The following is a 22,698-nucleotide window of genomic DNA, read 5'->3' as shown; positions in this document are numbered from 1 at the left end:
AGAGATGAAAAGCAGAGATTTGTCATCATTACTCATTTCCCACCCTATTATTCATCTCTGATTTGCTCGCAACTGGTCCTTTCTCATGTCAAACTATGACGGAACTCTATACTTGATAATGTAACCTTAATAAATGGTCCCTCACCTTATGCATGATGACATTGTGCATATCACAATGTTGCCCAGTATTGTTGACCTCTGAAAGTAACCTGCCCTTCAGCAGGATGTTTGAAAGTGGGAGATTTGAGGATGAAAATGCTGTCAAGTGGCATTTGGAGATGGTTAGACAATCTGTTGATGATGGTCATTACCTGTGAAGTACAAATGTTGCTTGCACTTATTAGCCCAAGCATGAATGTTGCCCAGGATCTTTTCAAATGCAACATTTGGACTGCTCCATTACCTGGACAATTGTGAATGGTGCTGAAAGCTGTATAATTATTGACAAATATCCCTCCTTCTGGTGTAATCATTGATGAAGCAGCAGATGGTTAGGTGAGGACACTGCCCTGAGGAGCTCCTGCAGAGTTGTCCTGGAGCTGAGATAGCTCCAACCAACTGCCTTTATCCTTTTTATATGCTTGCCTAGTAAAACTCTATAAACGTCATATTCCAAATTATTCATTGAATTAATATCTTGTTACCCCAATTTGTATCTGTTCCAATTGGGAAATCCCAAACCATTAAACTCCCAGGTGAGGAGGATTGCACTGGGTTCCTGTATTTCTGTACCCCACCATTCATTCTCAGTTGTTTGCAACAAAGTTGATTTGAAAAGGATCCTTTCCTTCATGGATATCTTTCTACTAGACTCAAACGAACTTATGTTTTAAAAGGAATCAATTTAACCAGGCTTTCTTGAGCTAACAAAGAAGAGTGAGTTTATTAATTTGTTGCACACAAGAAAGATACTAGTGCAACCCACAGAAACGCAGATTAGAAATAAGAGCTGAGTCCCAAAAGATAAAAGTAAAAAAAAGTAAAATGAATCAATCTCTAAATTATTCCTAAAAAGCAGAGGAGACGACACAGTGGCCATCACTTGATTGTATTGTTGTTTGAGCAGTCAGTTTTTAAAGATTTTCGGTTTTGTAGGCTGAGAAAAAGCTCCTTTGCCCAGATTCCGACTGGTTTGCACCACTTGGTGTGAAAAGAGTCGAATTCTTTTCTTCGTCTGCAGTGCAGGGGTCCTTATTGGCTGCTCTCAATCTGTGGCATCCACAGCATGCTGGATACACTCTAGTGCACAGCAGCTGAATAATAAGACATGCACCAGTGTAGAAGATCAATTTTAGCTCCTAATTTGTATATTCCTGGAAGAGGAAACCACATAAATGCCTGCAAGAGATGGCTCTTTGAGGGGGGTAGGAGGAGTGGAGTAGTCAGCCCCTTTATTGTCTCAAGTCATGCTGTCTTCGTTTGAGTTTTCTTTGATACCTTTGAGTGTTACAGTTCATCACTGCCATGCAGACATTCTTCCAGCCAGTCACTGAACTTATACATGTAGATACGTTGTCTCTAGCTGTTCTCTGTTGAAAAGAACACAGTTTGGAAGTAAGGGCTAAAAAGCTAGTGGTATTTCAGGATTTCAACCCGTCATCATGACAATCTACTACTTTTGATAGAACTCAGTTCTAAACTTCTACCAGTTTTTGTATGAAGGAACGTTTCATTACTGCTCTCCTGAGTAGCCTGGCTTTGAATTTAGCATCTTGTTATAGACTCTCCCACCGATGCAAGCAAACATTTCTTCAAATGTTTACTCAGTTTTCAATTTTACCACAGTGTTTGCCTCCACTTTCTCCAAGGGCAGTTCATTTCACACGCTCATTGTGTTCTGTATAAAGTATTCAAGTGTAAAATCTTAATGAAATTCTGAGTAAATGTGAAACTATTCTAAATGGTCAGACACCACAGGGATAGTGTGGGTCTGGAAGTTGCCATGAGTGTTGTCCATTTACTTATTGAACTTGTGCTTAAAATTGGTCTGTGCTGGTGGAAAAAAAGTTTTCTCTGTCTCCTGGTTTTCAGGTTTCCAACCCATGTACTGAGGGAGCTGTGAAAAACTTGGCCTGAGAGTCCTTGTTGCTCATTGAAGACACTGAAGTAAAATAAAATCCACTCCCAGAACTAACATCCTTCAAGCTAAAAAAAATTTACAAACAAAAAGGCTCCATTGAACCCAATTCCCCAGTGCCTGCTAACTCTGAAAAGTAATCTGAATCCATGACAGGATGTTATGCTCAGTGAACATCCTAACCTTGGGTTGGATGGACACTCATTTCAAAACTCGGCAGTTCGGTAAAAACATAAACCTTGTCGATAAAGCGTGGCTATGCCTGATTGACACTCATTCCACACTCAGTGTGTAAAAGGGGAGGAAGCCTATGGACAGGAGAGCTGGCAAAATAGCTGTGCAGCCAGGACCTTGTTATGTGTTTGAAACATTCTGCAAATATTCATCAGAATTTGCCTTTAACATTAACCTTTCTTGGGAGGAATTTTAACTGCGCAATGGTTTCAGATACATGGATCCGATCAAAAATGGATTTAAATGTCATCCATCATCAGCAGTTTGCGGCCTTGGCATTTTTAAATTCAGGGATCTCACTTGCACCTCGGCAGCCAGCTGCCCACCCAGAACAGATCTTTTTCCGAGGATGATGACTTCAGCTTGTACAAGGAGGCATAGCTACAAATTGAGGGGTGATGGTTTTAAGACAGATGTCAGAGGCAGGTTCCATACTCAGAGAGTGGTAAGGATGTGGAACGTCCTGCCTGCCAATGTAGTTGAATCAGCCACATTAGGGGTGTTTAAACAGTCCTTGGATAAGCATATGAATGATGACGGGATAGTATGGGGGAGAGGCTTAGATTAGTTCACAGGTCGGCACAACATTGAGGGCTGAAGGGCCTGTTCTGCGCTGTATTATTCTATGTTCTATGTTCTAACAAGTGGAAAGACCTACCTTAGACAGGCTACAATTCTGAGACCGAGTTTGTTCACGGGTAACAAAGAAAAACAAAGACACGGGTGGCTGCGACCAATTTATTAAAAAATTTACTCACAGTATGTGAGTGTCACTGGCTAGGCAGCATTTATTGCCCATCCCTAATTGCCCAGAGGGCAGTTAAGAATCAGCCACATTCGAATTCCACCATGGCAGGATTTGAATCCTGGTCCCCGGTCATTTGCTGAGTTTCCTGTATTTATAGTCTAATGATAATGTCATGAGGCCATCGCTTCCCTTATTTGTTCTTGGGATGTAATCATTATTGGCAAGGCTAGGTCTTATTGCCCATCCACTAATTGTCCTTCAGTAGTGGGCCCCTTATTGAATAGCTGCAGTCAAGCAGAAAATCAAAATGCTGTGAACCTAACGTGTCATTACAAAAATGCTGGAACCCAATTTTTAAGGAGGCAGTAGCAGATCATATAGAAAATCAAAATACAATCAGGCAAAGATCAACATGGATTTGTGAATGGGAAATTATCTCTGACAAGTTTATTAGCCTTCTTTGAGGAAATAACCTCAATTAAATTATTTAATTATTTGAATTAAATTATTTCTTTTTATAATTTCTGTACTTAAAATTGTGCCTAATTGTGGCAACTTATACACGTTTAAAGTTTTAGCAAAGATTTGTAGCTCCGGTTATAGATGAGGATGTTGACTTGCTCGCCAAGCTGGCTGGTTTTCGTTCAGATGTTTCATCACCATGCTCGGTAACATGATCAGTGAGGCCTCCGATGAAGCGATGTTGTTCTACCCTGCTTCAAATTTCTACTGTCCTGTCTGTTATGGTGAGCAGTGCTATTTCTGGCTTTGACCTGTATGGGTTTGTACACAGGGTCCAATTCTATCTGTCTGTTGATTGCATTATGGGTTGATAAGGATGCCTCTAGGAATTCCTGAGTGTCTATGTTTGGCTTGGGCTACTATAGTTACGTTGTCCCAGTTAAACTGATGGCCTTCACCGTCCAAGTGTACTGATATTAGGGAAAGTCCATTAGGTTGTTTTGCTGCTAGTTGATGTTCATATATTCTGGTGGCCAGTTTCCTTCCTGTCTGTCCGATGTAATGTTTGTCTCTGTCGTTGCATGGTATTTTGTAAACCACACTGGTTCTGCATGTTATGGGAATGGGGTCTTTAATCCTGATGAGCGTTTGCCATAGAGTCGCTGTGGACTTGTTTGCCACCATGACTCCTAGCGGTCTCAAGAGTCTTGTTGTCTGTTCTGATATATTCTTGATGTTGGGCAGTGTGGCTGTGTGTTAGGGCGTACTGTGTCCTCTTGTTGTTCTCAATTTATTAGCCATATGAGAATGAAGTTGTGGGGTACTTGTTCAGAGCAAAGATTTTGTGTAGGTACTCTTCCTCTTCCCAGCGTAGTTCTGGAGTGTTGCAGTGAGTCGTGGCCCATTGAAATAGTGTCCTTTCGCAGCTCCATTTGTGGACATTGGGGTGGTTGCTGTGGAAGTTGAGGAGTTGATCAGTATGCATTGCTTTACCGTATACTGAGGTTTGGAACTCCCCATTGGTCATACGTTCAACTCTGGTGTCCAGAAATGGAAGCTAATTGTTATTTTCTTCTTCTCTTGTGAAGTTAATCCACACAAATAAATTGTTGATGAGGCAGTGTGCCTCTTCTAATTTGGTGCATTTAAAAATGACAAACGTATTGTCTACTTAGCGGGCCCAACATGCTAAAAATCTCTCAACAATGGGAAATCTTTGCCAAACGACTGAGCACTACCCACAAACATCTTCACTTTCTCCATGAATGTGTCAGGAACCAGGTACTGCCCCACAGCGTGAAGTACAAACCTCCACTCAACAACCAACAGGTAAATAAAATAGCTGAACAGAATGGATGCAGAATGCTACGAGTAATGATTAATGGCGCCCGTAACTGACTCCACAGTTACGAACAGGAAATTTCACCTCAAAAATCACAGCATCTAAACACTACGGACCAGCAGTGGACTACAACCCGAGAAGGGATCATCACCATAAATCAGTACAAAAGCAAAACTAAGAAGAGACACAAGCTACAGGAGAAGCTTACCAAACTGATCCACCACAAAAACAAGGACAACCACAAACCAGACACATGGATAAGAAAGTGATAATGGGAACTGCAGATGCTGGAGAATCCAAGATAATAAAATGTGAGGCTGGATGAACGCAGCAGGCCCAGCAGCATCTCAGGAGCACAAAAGCCGACGTTTCGGGCCTAGACCCTTCATCAGAGAGGGGGATGGGGTGAGGGTTCTGGAATAAATAGGGAGAGAGGGGGAGGCGGACCGAAGATGGAGAGTAAAGAAGATAGGTGGAGAGAGTATAGATGGGGAGGTAGGGAGGGGATAGGTCAGTCCAGGGAAGACGGACAGGTCAAGGAGGTGGGATGAGGTTAGTAGTTAGGAAATGGAGGTGTGGCTTGAGGTGCAAGCCACACCTCCATTTCCTACCTACTAACCTCATCCCACCTCCTTGACCTGTCCGTCTTCCCTGGACTGACCTATCCCCTCCCTACCTCCCCACCTATACTCTCCTCTCCACCTATCTTCTTTTCTCTCCATCTTCGGTCCGCCTCCCCCTCTCTCCCTATTTATTCCAGAACCCTCACCCCATCCCCTTCTCTGATGAAGGGTCTAGGCCCGAAACGTCAGCTTTTGTGCTCCTGAGATGCTGCTGGGCCTGCTGTGTTCATCCAGCCTCACATTTTATTATATGGATAAGAAACCTATCCAGCAGACAAGTCAGAAACTGAGAAAGCTGACCTATTACGCGGACTGAACTATAACCACAAAGATGTGAACAGAACAGACTTCACGGCCGCCCTGGATTCTACATTAAAAGACAACAGACTCAAGGACAAAACACAACAAGCCATCCAACAAACTATAATCCTCACACTACACAGAAGTAATGAAGCGGTCATCCTGAAAACATCAGAAAGAAAAGCACTAGATAAACACAAGAAAGACATGAACATTATAATCCTACCAGCAGACAAAGGGCTAATGACCGCTATTATGAATAAACCAGACTACGTTAAGAAAGCACAGGCACTGTTCGCAGATATAACCATTTATCAACAGGTGGTGATAGACCCAACACCTCACTGAGGCAATAGAATCACCCAGACACTGAAGAGACTGAAGGTTGCAGGGCAGATAAACAGGATGGACTACGTGAGAATGAAACCAGAAGGCACGATCACCCCCCACCCTGGCTTTATGGACTGCCTAAAGTACACAAACCAGACATCCCCCTCAGACCCATTGTTTCCCTACCAGGTACAGCTACACACAATTTCTGAAGAAGGGTCTAGGCCCAAAACGTCAGCCTTCCTGCTCCTCTGATGCTGCTTGGCCTGCTGTGTTCATCCAGCTCTACACCTTGTTATCTCACATCTACATACAAAGTGGCCAAGGACCTACAACAGAGAATGAAACATCTAATCGACAGATCATCCCATTCCATCCACTCAACCCAAGAATTCCTCAGGACCCTCAAGGACATAAAAATCAGTGACAATGAGATTATGGTATCCTTTGACAACAATCAAATTCGGTTTCTGGATGTTAAAGTTGAGTGTATGACCAATGGGGAGTTCCAAACCTTAGTTTACAGAAAAGCAACCCACACTGATCAAATCCTCAACTTCCACAACAACCACCCCAACGTCCATAAAGAAAGCTGCATTAGGACATTATTTAAATGGGCCAGGACACACTGCAACACCCTGGAACTACGCAGGAAAGAGGAAGTGCAAGGATACAAAATCCTCGCTCTGAACAGATATCCCCGCAACTTCATTCTCACATGCCTGCTAAATAGACGACAACAACAAAAGGACTCAGTATTCCCTAACACACTGGCCATGCTGTCCTACATCAAGAACATATCAGAACAACAACAACAATATAAAGAATGGCGACTCAGTGGTTAGCACTGCTGCCTCACAGCACCGAGGACCCAGGTTCAATTCCACTCTCAGGCAACTGTGTGGAGTTTGCACATTCGTCCTGTGTTGTTGACAACAAGACTCCTAAGACCAGTAGGAATTATGGTAGAACTCAAGCCCACAGCTACTCTACAACAAACACTCACAAGGATTAAAGACCTCATTCCCACAACTTGCTGAACCAATGTAGTTTACAAAATACCATGCAATGACTGCCACAAACATTACATCGGACAGACAGGAAGGAAACTAACCGTCAGAATACACAACCATCAGCTAGCGGCAAAATGACATGACGTATGTTCCTTAATATCAGTACACTTGGACAATGAAAGCTATCAGTTTAACTGGGATAGCGAAGCTATAGTAGCCCAAGCCATGCATGGGAATTCCTAGAGGCATGGTTCTCAACATAATGCAATCAACAAACCCATAAAGAACAGACCCAGAAATGACACTATTCACCGTAACGGACCAGACAATATAAATTCTTAGCAGAACAGAATAACATTGTTTCATCGGAGGCTCCACTGATGATGTTACCTAGCATGGTAATGAAATGTCTGAATGAAAACAAGCCAGCTCAGCAAGCAAGTCAACAATCTCAACTTATACACATGTCATAAATTCAAGTGATAATAAATTGCTATTCTGTTCTAACCAGCAGAGTGGATAAGAGGGAACCAGTCAATGTATAGTATATTTGAATTCTCTTAAGAGGTCAGTACAGGAGGTAAAAAAATTCATGATCAGTAACAAAAACAGAAATTGTTAGAAAAGCTGAGGAGGTCTGGCAGCATGCATGGAGAAAAGTCAGAGTTAATGTTTCAGGTCGAGTGTTTTATCCTCAGAATGGAGCAAGGTTCACTCAACCTGAAACATTAACTCTGATTTCTGTCCACAGATGTTGCCAGGCTTGTTGAGCTTTTCCTGCAATTTCTGTTTTTGATTGATCATGAATTCTTTTACCTCCTGTGGTGACCACTTATGAGGCGTCTTATGAAAATCCAAATATACTATACATTGACTGATTCCCTCTTATCCACTCTGCTGAATATTGAATTGAAAATTGAATAGCAACTTATTATCACTTGAATTTATGAAAATACGATGACATGTGTACAAGTTGAAATTGTTGACTTGCTCGCCGAGCTGGCTTGTTTTTGTTCAGACTTTTCATTACCATGCTAGGTAACATCATCAGGGAGTGAAAGGGGAGTTAAAATGGTTCACGGCTGGAAGGTGTTGTTGTTTGTTGCACAGAGCCCAGGTGCTGTACAAAGTGGCCTCCAAGTCCACACTTGGCCTGTCCGATGTAGAAATGGCCACATTGGGAGCAACAGATATAGCAGACCAGGTTGGAGGATTTGCAGGTCTGATGTGGAAGATTTGTTTTGGGCCTAGAATAGAGGTGAGGGGGGAGGCGTAGGGCCAGGTGTAGCACTTCCTGCAATTGCAGGGGAGGGTGCCGGGTGGGTGGGGGTGTGGGGGGAGGTGGTTAATGGGGTGTGTGGAGCGGATGAGGGAGTTGCGGAGAGAGCTGTCTCTACGAAAGGCAGATAGGGTTGGGGAGGGAAATATCTCTTTGGTTATGGGGTTAAATTGCAGGTGGTGGAAGTGGTGAAGAATGGTACGGTGGATATAGAGGTTGGTAGGGTGATATGTGAGGACAAGGGGGAATTCTGTCTTGGTTTTTGTTGCAGGGAGGGTGTGTGAGGGCAGAGGTGCGGGAAACACAAGAGATGCAGTTGAGGGCATTTTCGATCACTGGAGTGCAGAAGTTACGGTCCCTGAAATTAGAGGACACCTGGGGCGTGCAGGAGTGGAACGCTCCATCTTGGGAGCAGACGCGGCAGATGCTGAGAAATTGGGAGTAGGGGATCGCATTCTTGCAGGAGGGTGGGTGAGAGTAGGTGTAGTCCAGGTAGCCGTGGGAGTCGATGGGCTTGAAATAGATGCCAGTTTCGAGACAGTCACCAGTGATGGAGACACAGAGGTCCAGGAAGGAATGGGAGCATTGGCGATGGTCTAGGTGAATTTGAGGTTGGGGTGAAAAGTGACAGTAAAGTTATTGAACTGTTCAAGATCCTCGTTGGTAATGAGCTATTTTCAGGTTAGAAGATTTCTACTAGAGGGTGCCACAGGGATTGTGTTGGGATCTCAACTATTCACCATTCATGGATGAGGAGACTGTATTGTCAAATTTGCTCATAATACAAAGATAGTAAAGGACATGTGACAATAAAGGATATTCTATTCTGTAAGTCAAAAAGCAAGTTGTAAGCGGGATATAAAAAGTCAAGATGAATAGGGATGCAGATGGGTTAGTGGGCAGCAACATTGACAAGATGGAGTATACTGTGAGGAAATGTGATATCCACTTTGTCAGGAAGAATAGAAAAGCAGAATTTTATTTAAATAGTAAAGATTGCAAAATACTGTGGCATAGAGAGATCTGGATGCTCTTGTACATAAATTACAAAAAAGTTATATGTGGGTACAGAAATTAATTAGGAAGGCAAGTGGAACATAAGCCATTATTGCAAGGGGAATTGAATATAAAGAATGGTGGCTCAGTGGTTAGCACTGCTGCCTCACGGCACTGAGGACCCAGGTTCAATTCCACCCTCAGGCAACTGTGTGGAGTTTGCACATTCTTCCTGTGTTTGCATGGGTTTCCTCCAAGTGCTCCAGGTGCCTCCCACAGTCCGAAGAGATACAGGTTAGGTGGATTAGCCATGTAAATGTGGAGTTATGAGGTTATGGGCTTACGGTAGGGTATTGGCCTGGATAGGATGCGCTTCAGAGGGTGGCTATGGACTCAGTGGGCCAAAAGGCCTGCTACCACACTGTAGTGATTCCGTGATAAAAATAGAGAAGTCTCACTATAGGGAATTAATGAGACTGCACCCAGAATATAACATACAGCTCCTTACTGAAGGAGGGATTGACTTACATTGGAAGCTGTTCAGAGAAGGTTCACTAAACCAATTCTGAGGATGAAGGGGTTGTCTGATGTGGAAAGATTGAGCAGAGTGGGCCTATACGTAGAGTTTAGAAGAATAAGAGATGAGCATATTGAAACATATCAGACTCTGAGGGTATATGACAGGCTAGATGTTGAGATGTTTCCTCTTGCGTGTGAACCTTGAACTTGGGGTCATAGTTTAAAAATAAGAAACTTCCTATGTATGAGGAGTAAATTATTTTCCCAGATGGCTGTTAATCTTTCCCAGGCAGCAGTGGATGCTGATCATTGAATATATTCAAGACTGTTAAAGGTTATGGAAGGACAGGCAGGAAAATGTCAGACCAACCATGAACTTCATGAATCACAGACCAGTTTCAGTGGACCAAACGGCCTGCTCTTAATTCAACATGACACTAGCTTCTTTGTAGGTAGAGTTGGGAACAAACACCCATGTCTCATCCTGCCATGCATTCAGTTTCCTCTCAGTCTCTGCCCCAGTACTCAGCTTTTCATTGATCTCATCTAAATATCAGTTGCGGTATATAGATGGGGGCAAATGGGATTCCTCATTTCACCATTGCCCCTATCCAAATTTAGCTGCATTTAGTTTGTCAATGACTGCAAGGATTGGGGATGATTGTACATGATACACTTTCAAAATATTGTACTTTTTTCTGAAATTGGGCACGGTCTCATCTATATTTATGCACATCAATGTCAGGGCGTTACTCTGTTTGTGGTCTTACTCCAGTGCATGTTACAGCTGTGAAAGAACAACACCACAGACGGCAAGCAAGAAGTATTCTGGACTTGGTCGGGATGATTTGGTGCGGTACGGGTCGATCAATTTCTTACCTGATGTACGGCTGTTACTGCGGAATTGGAGGGAAAGGCTGGCCACGAGATGGTACAGATTGGTAAGGAAGGCTTCTGTACTCCACACCTGCTCACAAGCCGTATTTGTTTTACATTGCTGGTCTTTGGTTGTCATCAAATTTATTAGTGAATCCAAACCCGAATCTAAGTCCTGACAGTGGAAATAATCTGACAAAAGTGCCGTTTAACGTGGGTGCATAAGCTTTGCAGTCACTAGATCACCAGACATGTATCATGTATCTGCCTGGCCTCACGAATTACTCTTGAATGTTCTCTGCCCTCAAGATCAATTGTGTTTCAACATCTATTCACCTTTCAACTCCGAGAAATGAAATTGTTTCTCCATGAGTAAATTGTTTTTTTGTTTTGGAAAGAGATATGTAAATTGCAACTGAAAGCTAACAGTAATAATTTAGCAATTTAATCAATTTTCTTAAAAGAACATCTCCCTGTTTATTATCTTCCTCTTTCTCTTGTGCTTCAGAGTCAGAAATCACATGACACCAGGTTATAGTCCAACAAGTTTATTTGAAAACACCAGCTTTTGGAGTCTTATTTCTTCTTCAGGTATTAGTGCTACTTTAGGATTAGTTGTTCCTTAAAGATCTGAGGATCATTTTCAATTTTATTGCAGGGAAAAAAGCTTAAAATTATCCTGGGATCTGCAGTGATCCTTTGCAGAAAAATAGATATTTTACATTTTCCAGCAGAATCTGCTGTTGAAATCTACAGTGCCTTCTTATATCAATATCTACTTCAAGAAATTGAAACTGGTTACATGTGTATACTGTGATTTTCAACCACAGGATATAACAGAGTGCTTTATAACCTATAAAGACTATTGGACCCATAGTCACTATCATAATGCAGGAAACATGACAACCAATTCGTGCATTGCACAAACCACAACAGGCCATGTAACCATTACTAGACAATTTGTCTTCCTGGTGATGATAACTTAAATAAGGATTTCACCATAGGAACTGGAGCCTTTCTCAATTCTGCGACTTAAAAGGATTTACCCCAAATGAAAATCCACCTCCAAACTGTCCTAAAAATTAAAAAAAATTAAACACTTCCCTTTTTTTGTCATAACAGCCTTCTGAAATGCTGAATTACCAAGAAGATGCAAAAACAGGAGCACAAGGGATCACATGCTTCCTTGAGCTTCTCCAAATTTCTATTTTAACTCCAATTCTCTTCCGTATCTGATAATACTTAAAGAATTATAAGGCATTAACGTTTGTGAAGAAATAGAGCCAGAGAAAATACTGAGGCTCAAAATTGACAATCCCTTTGGTCATGAAGTTTTCAAAATGGGTTTTCAAAGAGATATCGACAGAGAAAGCCTTGGTTTTGTTTTATTTTTCAGAATTTCTGACACTCTACAATGACTCATGTGGCTTCGCAAGTAGCAAACATAACCTTGTTATTCAAGAAAAGAGGGAGGGAGGAAACATGTAGGCCAGTTAGATGATATTACAATGCTGCCGTCCTGAAAAAGATCTGTTTATTCTTGTTTTGCTTGTGGCCTGGCAGGTCCTGAGGGACCCTCAGGCAGGATTTCAGTGAATTCACTGCGAGAGGTTTCAGAGCCCCTGTGTTAAAAAGGGCTACATTCAGGAAAGATTCATGTGACAAGACTATGTTTATCCTGTGTGTGTGGATGATAGGTGAGGTTCAGCCAAAATAGGAAGACAATCGGCTGATGCTCACTATCATTGTATACACTTGAGCAATGCTCAGCGAGTGAGGCACAAGATACATTCGTACCATACTCGAAGCTTCTGAACAAACATGATCATTATGGAGTGTGAGGAAACACGAAGGTCATTTCTTATTAAACACCAATAAGGGCAGAGCAGGAGACATTGTTTATTTAGATTTTAGTAAAGCCCTTAACAAGGTTGCATGATATACTAATTAGTAAAGTTAGATCACATGGGGTTTAGGATAACAAAGTGTGGGGTTGGATGAATACAGCAGGCCAAGCAGCATCTTAGGAGCACAAAAGCTGACGTTTCGGGCCTAGAGCCTTCATCAGAAAAGGGGGATGGGGAGAGGATTCTGAAATAAATAGGGAGGGGGGGGGGGGAGGCGGACTGAAGATCGATAGAGAAGGTAGGTGCAGAGGAGAGTATGCGTGGGGAGGTAGGGAGGGGATAGGTCAGTCCGGGGAGGACAGACAGGTCAAGGGGGCAGGATGAGTTTAGTAGGTAGGAAATGGAGGTGCGGCTTGAGGTGGGAGCAGGGGATAGGTGAGAGGAAGAACAGGTTAGGGAGGCGGGGATGAGCTGGGCTGGTTTTGGGATGCAGTGGGGGGAGGGGAGATTTTGAAGCTGGTGAAATCCACATTGATACTGTTGGGCTGCAGGGTTCCCAAGCAGAATATGAGTCGCTGTTCCTGCAACCTACGGGTGGCATCATTGGGAGGAGGCCCACGACGGACATGTGGTCTAAGGAATGGGAGGGGGAGTTGAAATGGTTCACGACTGGGAGGTGCAGTTGTTTACTGCGAACTGATCGTAGGTGTTCTACAAAGCGGTCTGTTTCCATGCTGTATGACTCTGACTCAATGTCTCCGTGATATCAGAGTCAAAGTGAAAAGGAGGCTTCAAACTGGAAACCAGTGTTAAGCAGCCTTCCCCGAGGCACAGTCTCTCCCCAGTTTCCTCTCTCCAGTTTAGAAATGATATGCAGGATAGAATGTCAAGCCACATCATGCAGATGACTGCCTGCTCTGCAGATCTATTAATGTAAAAGCAGACAAGGTCAATAACAAGGTAAATATATGGCGGTAATAAAATTAAACGTATAGAAATGCAAAGTGATGTGAATCACTAATGATTGTTGTCTATCAATACCAAACTACACTCTGTACGATTTCTCCCCTTGAAGTTACTGAAGCATGCCATTAGATGGGAATCTGCATCCAAAATACTCTAAGATAATAAAATGTGAGGCTGGATGAACACAGCAGGCCAAGCAGCATCTCAGGAGCACAAAAGCTGACGTTTCGGGCCTAGACCCTTCATCAGAGAGGGGGATGGGGGGAGGGAACTGGAATAAATAGGGAGAGAGGGGGAGGCGGACCGAAGATGGAGAGTAAAGAAGATAGGTGGAGAAGGTGTGGGTGGGGAGGTAGGGAGGGGATAGGTCAGTCCAGGGAAGACGGACAGGTCAAGGAGGTGGGATGAGGTTAGTAGGTAGCTGGGGGTGCGGCTTGGGGTGGGAGGAAGGGATGGGTGAGAGGAAGAACCGGTTAGGGAGGCAGAGACAGGTTGGACTGGTTTTGGGATGCAGTGGGTGGGGGGGAAGAGCTGGGCTGGTTGTGTGGTGCAGTGTCTGTGCAGACTCTGTCCCTGCCCCTCCCCCACCATGCACCCGCCGCCATTGACCATGAGGACACGGCCGGAGACCCCACCGATGACGTCACATCGGCCTCCGCCAGCCACAGAACTTCCGGAACCGCTGCTGCAGTCACCACCTCCACGTCCAGGTACTACAGCCCACACACCACCCTCACCTCAGCTGCTGCCACCCACCCCGATCATCCCACCGCCGACGGAACCCCGCCCACGGTCGACGCCGACGGAACCCCGCCCACGGTCGACGCCGACGGAACCCCGCCCACGGCCGACGGAACCCCGCCCACAGCCGACGACATCATCGCTCCGCCCACAACCTCCACAGCCTGCAACCCCAGAGGAGACAGCCACCCTGAGCCCTGCCGAATCTTCACCATCCCCCCAGACCTCCCACTGACTGAGGACGAACGGTCAGTCCTGAGCAAGGGGCTCACCTTTGTCCCCCTACAACCACACATCAACGAATACCAGTCACGGTCGGACACAGAGCAGTTTTTCCGCCGTCTTCGCCTCCACGCCTACTTCTTCAACCGGGAGCCTAACCCTCCCTCCACTGACCCCTTCACCCTCTTCCAACACAAGTCCTCCTCCTGGACACCACCCCCAGGCCTCCTACCCTCCCTCGACCTCTTCATCTCCAACTGCCGTCGAGACATTAACCGCCTCAACCTCTCCACCCCTCTCACCCACTCCAACCTCTCCCCCGCAGAACGGGCAGCCCTCCGCTCCCTCCGCTCCAACCCCAACCTCACCATCAAACCCGCAGACAAGGGTGGCGCAGTGGTAGTATGGCGTACTGACCTCTACATCGCCGAGGCCAGACGCCAACTCTCCGACACCATCTCCTACCGCCTCCTCGATCATGACCCCACACCCGAGCACCAAACCATCATCTCCAACGCCATTCATGACCTCATCACCTCAGGGGACCTCCCACCCACAGCCTCCAACCTCATTGTTCCCCAACCCCGCACGGCCCGTTTCTATCTCCTTCCCAAAATCCACAAACCTGCCTGCCCTGGTCGACCCATCGTCTCAGCCTGCTCCTGCCCCACCGAACTCATCTCCACCTATCTGGACTCCATTTTCGCCCCCTTGGTCCAGGAACTCCCCACCTATGTCCGTGACACCACCCACGCCCTCCACCTCCTCCAGGACTTCCAATTCCCTGGCCCCCAACACCTCATATTCACCATGGACGTCCAGTCCCTGTACACCTGCATTCCGCATGGAGATGGCCTCAAGGCCCTCCGCTTCTTCCTGTCCCGCAGGCCCGACCAGGCCCCCTCCACCGACACTCTCATCTGCCTAGCGGAACTCGTCCTCACACTCAACAACTTCTCTTTTGACTCCTCCCACTTCCTACAGACTAAGGGGGTGGCCATGGGCACCCGCATGGGCCCCAGCTATGCCTGCCTCTTTGTAGGTTACGTGGAACAGTCCATCTTCCGCACCTACACAGGCCCCAAACCCCACCTCTTCCTCCGGTACATTGATGACTGTATCGGCGCCGCCTCTTGCTCCCCAGAGGAGCTCGAACAGTTCATCCACTTCACCAACACCTTCCACCCCAACCTTCAGTTCACCTGGGCCATCTCCAGCACATCCCTCACCTTCCTGGACCTCTCAGTCTCCATCTCAGGCAACCAGCTTGTAACTGATGTCCATTTCAAGCCCACCGACTCCCACAGCTACCTAGAATACACCTCCTCCCACCCACCCTCCTGCAAAAATTCCATCCCCTATTCCCAATTCCTCCGCCTCCGCCGCATCTGCTCCCACGATAAGACATTCCACTCCCGCACATCCCAGATGTCCAAGTTCTTTAAGGACCGCAACTTCCCCCCCACGGTGATTGAGAACGCCCTTGACCGCGTCTCCCGCATTTCCCGCGACACATCCCTCACACCCCGCCCCCGCCACAACCGCCCCAAGAGGATCCCCCTCGTTCTCACACACCACCCTACCAACCTCCGGATACAACGCATTATCCTCCGACACTTCCGCCATTTACAATCCGACCCCACCACCCAAGACATTTTTCCATCCCCACCCCTGTCTGCTTTCCGGAGAGACCACTCTCTCCGTGACTCCCTTGTTCGCTCCACACTGCCCTCCAACCCCACCACACCCGGCACCTTCCCCTGCAACCGCAGGAAATGCTACACTTGTCCCCACACCTCCTCCCTCACCCCCATCCCAGGCCCCAAGATGACATTCCACATTAAGCAGAGGTTCACCTGCACATCTGCCAATGTGGTATACTGCATCCACTGTACCCGGTGCGGCTTTCTCTACATTGGGGAAACCAAGTGGAGGCTTGGGGACCGCTTTGCAGAACACCTCCGCTCAGTTCGCAACAAACAACTGCACCTCCCAGTCGCAAACCATTTCCACTCCCCCTCCCATTCTCTTGATGACATGTCCATCATGGGCCTCCTGCACTGCCACAATGATGCCACCCGAAGGTTGCAGGAACAGCAACTCATATTCCGCCTGGGAACCCTGCAGCCATATGGTATCAATGTGGACTTCACCAGTTTCAAAATCTCCCCTTCCCCCACTGCATCCCTAAACCAGCCCAGTTCATCCCCTCCCCCCACTGCACCACACAACCAGCCCAGCTCTTCCCCCCCACCCACTGCATCCCAAAACCAGTCCAACCTGTCTCTGCCTCCCTAACCGGTTCTTCCTCTCACCCATCCCTTCCTCCCACCCCAAGCCGCACCCCCAGCTACCTACTAACCTCATCCCACCTCCTTGACCTGTCCGTCTTCCCTGGACTGACCTATCCCCTCCCTACCTCCCCACCCACACCTTCTCCACCTATCTTCTTTACTCTCCATCTTCGGTCCGCCTCCCCCTCTCTCCCTATTTATTCCAGTTCCCTCCCCCCATCCCCCTCTCTGATGAAGGGTCTAGGCCCGAAACGTCAGCTTTTGTGCTCCTGAGATGCTGCTTGGCCTGCTGTGTTCATCCAGCCTCACATTTTATTATCTTGGAATCTCCAGCATCTGCAGTTCCCATTATCTCCAAAATACTCTAAACTGGAGTGTACAAATGCAATGCAGGGCTCACAGCGTTCTTGTGAAACTGGACTTTTTTCACTGTTCAAACCTAGTGAGGGAAATGCTGCATCAGAATTGGTTAGATCACATTCAAAAGACTGCGCTGCCACTTGGGATCTGTATGCTGCTAAAAACAAAAGGGGCCTCTGTGAGAAAGTTCATCACCATGCAGCTCGTTACAAGCAATTAATCATGAGATGCCAGTGTTGCTCAGTTTGTTACATTAGGGAGCCAGCACAGTCTTCAGAACTGGAGAATGCCCCACAGGTTGATTTATTCTCTATAAAATTTTCAAAGGATGACTAAATATTTGTAAACAGTGCATCAAGCCCAAAAAAGGCTGAGCTCAAAGAATTCATAACCAACAGTGTGTATCCCAAAATTCTGCCTTTGCTGACCCCTTTCTTCCTAAGAGAAATAGACAGGAACCAGCTTCCACAAACTTTAATCCCCATAGCCTACAAAGATTCAATGAAATTTAATCTGTCGTAATTTTTATTTACAGTGTCCACTGACTGCACTCAAGATTTCTCCATGGAAATTCCTAATGAAAGACAATAAAGGGAGCCCTTACCAAGTACTATTAGTACTGAAAACAAACTGCTGGAAAACCTCAGCAAGTCTGGCAGGATCTGTGAACAGAAAGCACAGTTAACATTTTGGGTCCAGTGTCCATCTTCAGAGACAGAAGGGGAGATTACTGGGCCTGTAAATACCCACTTTTCTCAGTTGCTTCCGTCACTCTTGGTAAACATTGGTATCCGTGGAAGGAAGTGGCTTTGCTGAGCCCCTCCACACAGTCGCATTAGAATTAACACTCAGTTATTCATTTTTACTCATTTTCTTATTCCTTTCTTTTAACAGGTGCTGTTTTACTCATGACTGCTGTTATGGGGAAGCAGAGAAGGCTGGGTGTCATCCCAAGTCAGACAGCTACAACTGGTACTGCAGATATGGTACTGCTAAATGTGGTAAGTAGGAGGTAACTCTCAGGAGGAGTGGATTTTAACAGGAAGCAGACTGGAATGGGTTCCTGAGACTGAGATGACAGTTGTAGTCAAAACTGTGCGAGATCCAGCCTCTTCTTCAAATTCCCAGGCCTCATTTAAAAGGAACATGTGAGCTTTCTGATTGAAACCACTATCTGGCCAGTGACTTGCTGACAGCAGGAGACTGCTGGGCTGGACAGGTGAGAGTTTCCCCAATACTAGGGTAGATTGATTGGTAATAGAGGGAGGCCGGGATGATGGGAGACCACAAAGAAATGTAGAGAAATTTATTGGACTTAGCCTGTGGTTGCCTTTGATTCGGCAGGTTTACCCTGGTGGTAATGTCACCACCGTGAGGTCTCTGGCTAATATTATCGTGGAGCCCTGATGGATTCACTGGACACAATTTTAAAATAAATTTCAAAAGGTGACAATGAACAAACCTGAACAGTGCACTTAAATTTAGCACATTAGCAGGACATATGTCATGATACTAGATTAATGAGTAAAACAATCAGTTGGATATATGTCACTCCAGGTAGAGAGTGGAAACATTTTTTGCTCTGGCCTACATAATGTTCAAAAATGACTTGAATACTGCAGCCATAATGCTCGCAATGCAATCAATGCACCAGAATTTATTTTTCCATGTGTAATAAGCATCAAAATTGTTGTAGTTTGCAGTCAAACAAATCCACACCAGATCTAATATCTCAGAAATGTGGCCAAAGTCAGAAGTAACACGACACCAGGTTATAATCCAATAGACTTATTTACAATCACAGGCTTCCTCAGGTGAGGAAGGAGCAGTGCTTCGAAAACTTGTGATTTTAAATAAACCAGTTGGATTATAACCTGGCATTGTGTAACTTCTGAATTTGTACATCCCAATTCAACACTGGCATCTTCTTTTAAGAAATCAAAACAAGTTAAAACTTTCCTCTAGGTTTCAAAAAACATTAGAATCATAGAATCCCTACAGTGTGGAACCAGGTCATTTGGCCCATTGAGTCCACACCACCCCTCTGTAGAGCATCCCATCCAGACCCCTACCCTGTCCCTGTAACCCTGCATTTTTCCCATGGCTAATCCACCTAAGCTAGACATCCTTGGATACTACGGGGCAATTTAGCACGGCCAGTCTACCTAACCTGCACTTCTTTGGAGTGGGAGAAAACACAGTGCCACTGTGCTACAGTGTTGCCAAGGAAAATCGAGTTCAGTGTTAAAGGGAAGCAAAGGGCAGGGGAAGGCATGGAATGATGGAAACCTTTTCATCTAAAACCAAATAATAACCCGTTGCCTTTGCAGACCTTGAGACTGATCTTACCAGCTTGTGAACTGTTAATCTTGAGATGCCCAGAGGCACAGTTTGAACATCAAAATCAAACAATGTACATACTTGCAGTTGTTTTGGTTCATCAAGTTTATTATGGAGAACAAGATGAGTGCTACAAAAGGCATTCAGTACAAAGGGAAAACATTATGTCTATAAACATATTCAAGATTCTGCTCCAGAGTCCTGCATTCTAATAAGCAGCACACAAAACTTGGAAGTAAATGCTAACAACTCTCCATTGTTTAACTGCAACAATTTATTTAAAAATAAAGCACTAGTTTTGAGTGTTCTTCCCAGTTGCTAAATTTCCAAGCAGTGGCCGGACCATTATCTATTGTGAAAATTCCTAACTCAAGATTTTTTCAAAATTGTTAATCTACATTTGCTGAAGTTTGAATTGTTGTTCAACAGCAGGGGCTAATGATATCAAATGAATTCAGCTAAGATATGACCGTGTCAAAAAGCTAAATTAATAGCAATGGTGCAGTGACTAGCACAAAGTGCACCAAAGTTCTTTTGTTTTGACTGTATGTGTTAAATCTATCAGGGTACAAGGAGTGCTTAAATCTGATCTCAGTAATGTCAAAAGAGCTCACTTGCATTTATCATGTGAATCAAAAATTGAAAGATATAAATGTAATTTTGGTAGGTCTTCAACAGATGGCATACAAAGCCACATACTATTGAAAGAGCAGGTGTGTAGCTACTTCCTCACACTGACAGTTGAAAATATCTTTCATAGAATTTAAGTATAGCTGGGTCATTACAAGGAAATCCAAGCTCCTCTGTTTTAAATACAGAGCCGATGTTTCAGCGTGAAGACTGGTTTAAATTATTCTTGTATATCTCCAAACTTAACTTCTGCAGAAAACAGGAACTTTAAGTGGGGGACTTTAAAGAGGAATTTACAAAGTCACAATCCCATTGACAATTGGTCACTGACCAGAAATGTCACTGAGCATCAAATGCTAATTATTTACTTTTTCCCTGCCTCTGCATAAAGTGAGAGGTAGAGGAACTGCAGATGTTGGAGTATCTGAGATAACAAGGTGTAGAGCTGGATGAACACAGCAGTCAAAGAAGTATCATAGGAGCAGGAAAGCTGACATATCGGGCCTAAGGGTCTAGGTCCGAAATGTCAGCTTTCCTGCTCCTATGATGCTGCTTGGCCTGCTGCGTTCATCTAGCTCTACACCTTGTTATCTGCATAAAATGATATCTGTTTCATAACTCTCAGCTCAAATTGAGAGCTGAGCAAATGGGAATTATGCCTATATTTGTCCTATTTCAAGTTAGTGCAGAAATTTCCCTTTTGGAGTTAAAGTGTAGTGGCAAGTATGTTGGGTGCTGTAATATGTGCCATGGCCCTATCAAGTTACTGGTGAATCATGTGCTTAGACAGCCGGAAGCATGATGCTGGATTCACTAGATGTACTTCAACCCTGACATATTGCCCTGCACAAACTTTATTGCCCTTATTGCCTGCAAACCATTCTTACATGGTCCAAAGGCCTTGGAAAGAGGCTACCACCAGGAAGCGTTGATGCTCTGATTGGGACCTTATTGCACAGTTGATTTTCAGAATATTATGATGAGGTTCTAACTTTGTGTTTGTGTGAGCGACTTTGACACAGGAACTCCCCCATTCTTCATATCTGCTATTGTATTGTAATTTCTGTGGCCTCATTTGGCTCCTCAACCTGATGAATGATCAGGGGAGGTGGGGTGGGGAGGGGATAGGTCGGTCTTCCCCTCGCACACTGCATCCCAAAACCAGCCCAGCTCGTCCCCGCCTCCTTAACCTGTTCTTCCTCTCACCTATCCCCTCCTCCCACCTCAAGCCACACCTCCATTTCCCACCTACTAACCTCACCCCACCTCATTGACCTGTCCGTCCTCCCCGGACTGACTTATCCCCTCCCCATCTATACTCTCCTCTCCACCTATCTTCTCCTCTATCCATCTTCGGTCCGCCTCCCCCTCTCTCCCTATTTATTCCAGAACCCTCACCCCATCCCCCTCTCTGATGAAGGGTCTAGGCCCTAAACATCAGCTTTTGTGCTCCTGGGATGCTGCTTGGCCTGCTGTGTTCATCCAGCTTCACACTTTGTTAAATTGAAACTTAGCTGATTTCCGACGAAATTCAGCCCAAAGATGTGAGCTTGAATTAGAGCAAAGTGGCAGACAATCACAGAGAGACAACTGAAACAAGTTGTCTAGGCTGTTGATAAAGAAGCGTTTATGGACCTCCTTGTACATCATCAGAAAATGCTGAAGCCAATATGAATTTCTGAAGAACTTCAAAAGATTATAAAGGAACACTGAGGTAAATGACCAGTTGACACTTCTGCTAGTGAAGTGTGAAGGATTTATATTGAACAAGACATTGTGATAAGCACAGTGACTTTGAAATAATCCTTTTCATGCTCATCCAATCACACAGATGGTTTACTGTTTCCTCTGCCAACTGCAGCAACTTATCATCTTTGTGGCCTGTACCAGTGTGTCAGTTCTGAAAATATGTTAAAGTTCTGGGGTGCGATTTGAACACACTCACTTCTGATTCAAGCCGGAATGCCAGCAACTGAGTGTTTAATACTGATCATTTAATACCAATAGCCTTTTAAAAGAAAAATATTTGCTTTTATTTCAGGGAACGTCTTTGACCATTGCGAAAGGATGATTTGTGAATGTGACATGAAGTTATCAAACTGCTTGAGGAAGTCTGTATTCCGGAAGAGATATGCTCTGTGGCCTAATTTCCTTTGTGGAAGGAGAAAGCCTCAATGTTATTCATATTAAATAACATGGGTATATTCTGAAATGTGGGTTGTGATTGAATATCAAATGTAGCTTTGAGTTGGCTAAAGAAACGTGATGCACAAAATTCCATCTAAATTTCAGTTATGTTCATTCTTCTGAAGGAAATGTAGGAATTCGTCACCATGCTGCTTTCAATGTGCCCTGTGCTGTAAAATTAATGATTGGAAAGCCACAGATTGTACAGCTGAGTTATATTCCCTGTCAGTACAGTTGCCTCCTAGAGCGTAAGGTTGCAGATTCACTACTAAATGCTAACCTTATCCGGGTAAAATTGGGTTTTAACAGCAG

At 44.9% G+C, this 22,698-nt stretch overlaps 1 protein-coding gene across 2 annotated transcripts in view; it reads left to right on the top strand.

The window, feature by feature from the left end:
• Nucleotides 1–22,411, top strand: part of pla2g10 (phospholipase A2 group X) — a 43,337-nt gene extending 20,926 nt beyond the window's left edge. Inside the window, exons 3-5 of one of the 2 annotated variants that reach the window (XM_048552665.1) lie at nucleotides 10,711–10,864; nucleotides 18,124–18,230; nucleotides 22,241–22,411. In XM_048552665.1, coding sequence (XP_048408622.1) covers nucleotides 10,711–10,864; nucleotides 18,124–18,230; nucleotides 22,241–22,389 — 410 coding nt within the window. In that variant the 3' untranslated portion in view covers nucleotides 22,390–22,411. Of the gene's footprint in view, nucleotides 1–10,698; nucleotides 10,865–18,123; nucleotides 18,231–22,240 lie in introns of both variants that reach the window. The other variant, XM_048552663.1, reaches the window with a different exon arrangement.
• The last annotated feature ends 287 nt before the right edge of the window (nucleotides 22,412–22,698 follow it).

This window comes from Stegostoma tigrinum, chromosome 23 (genome assembly GCF_030684315.1).
Source record: "Stegostoma tigrinum isolate sSteTig4 chromosome 23, sSteTig4.hap1, whole genome shotgun sequence".
In the NCBI taxonomy this organism is placed as follows: Eukaryota; Metazoa; Chordata; class Chondrichthyes; order Orectolobiformes; family Stegostomatidae; genus Stegostoma; species Stegostoma tigrinum.
Note: the sequence above shows the minus strand (reverse complement) of the source record. Positions and strands in the feature narration are given on the sequence as shown.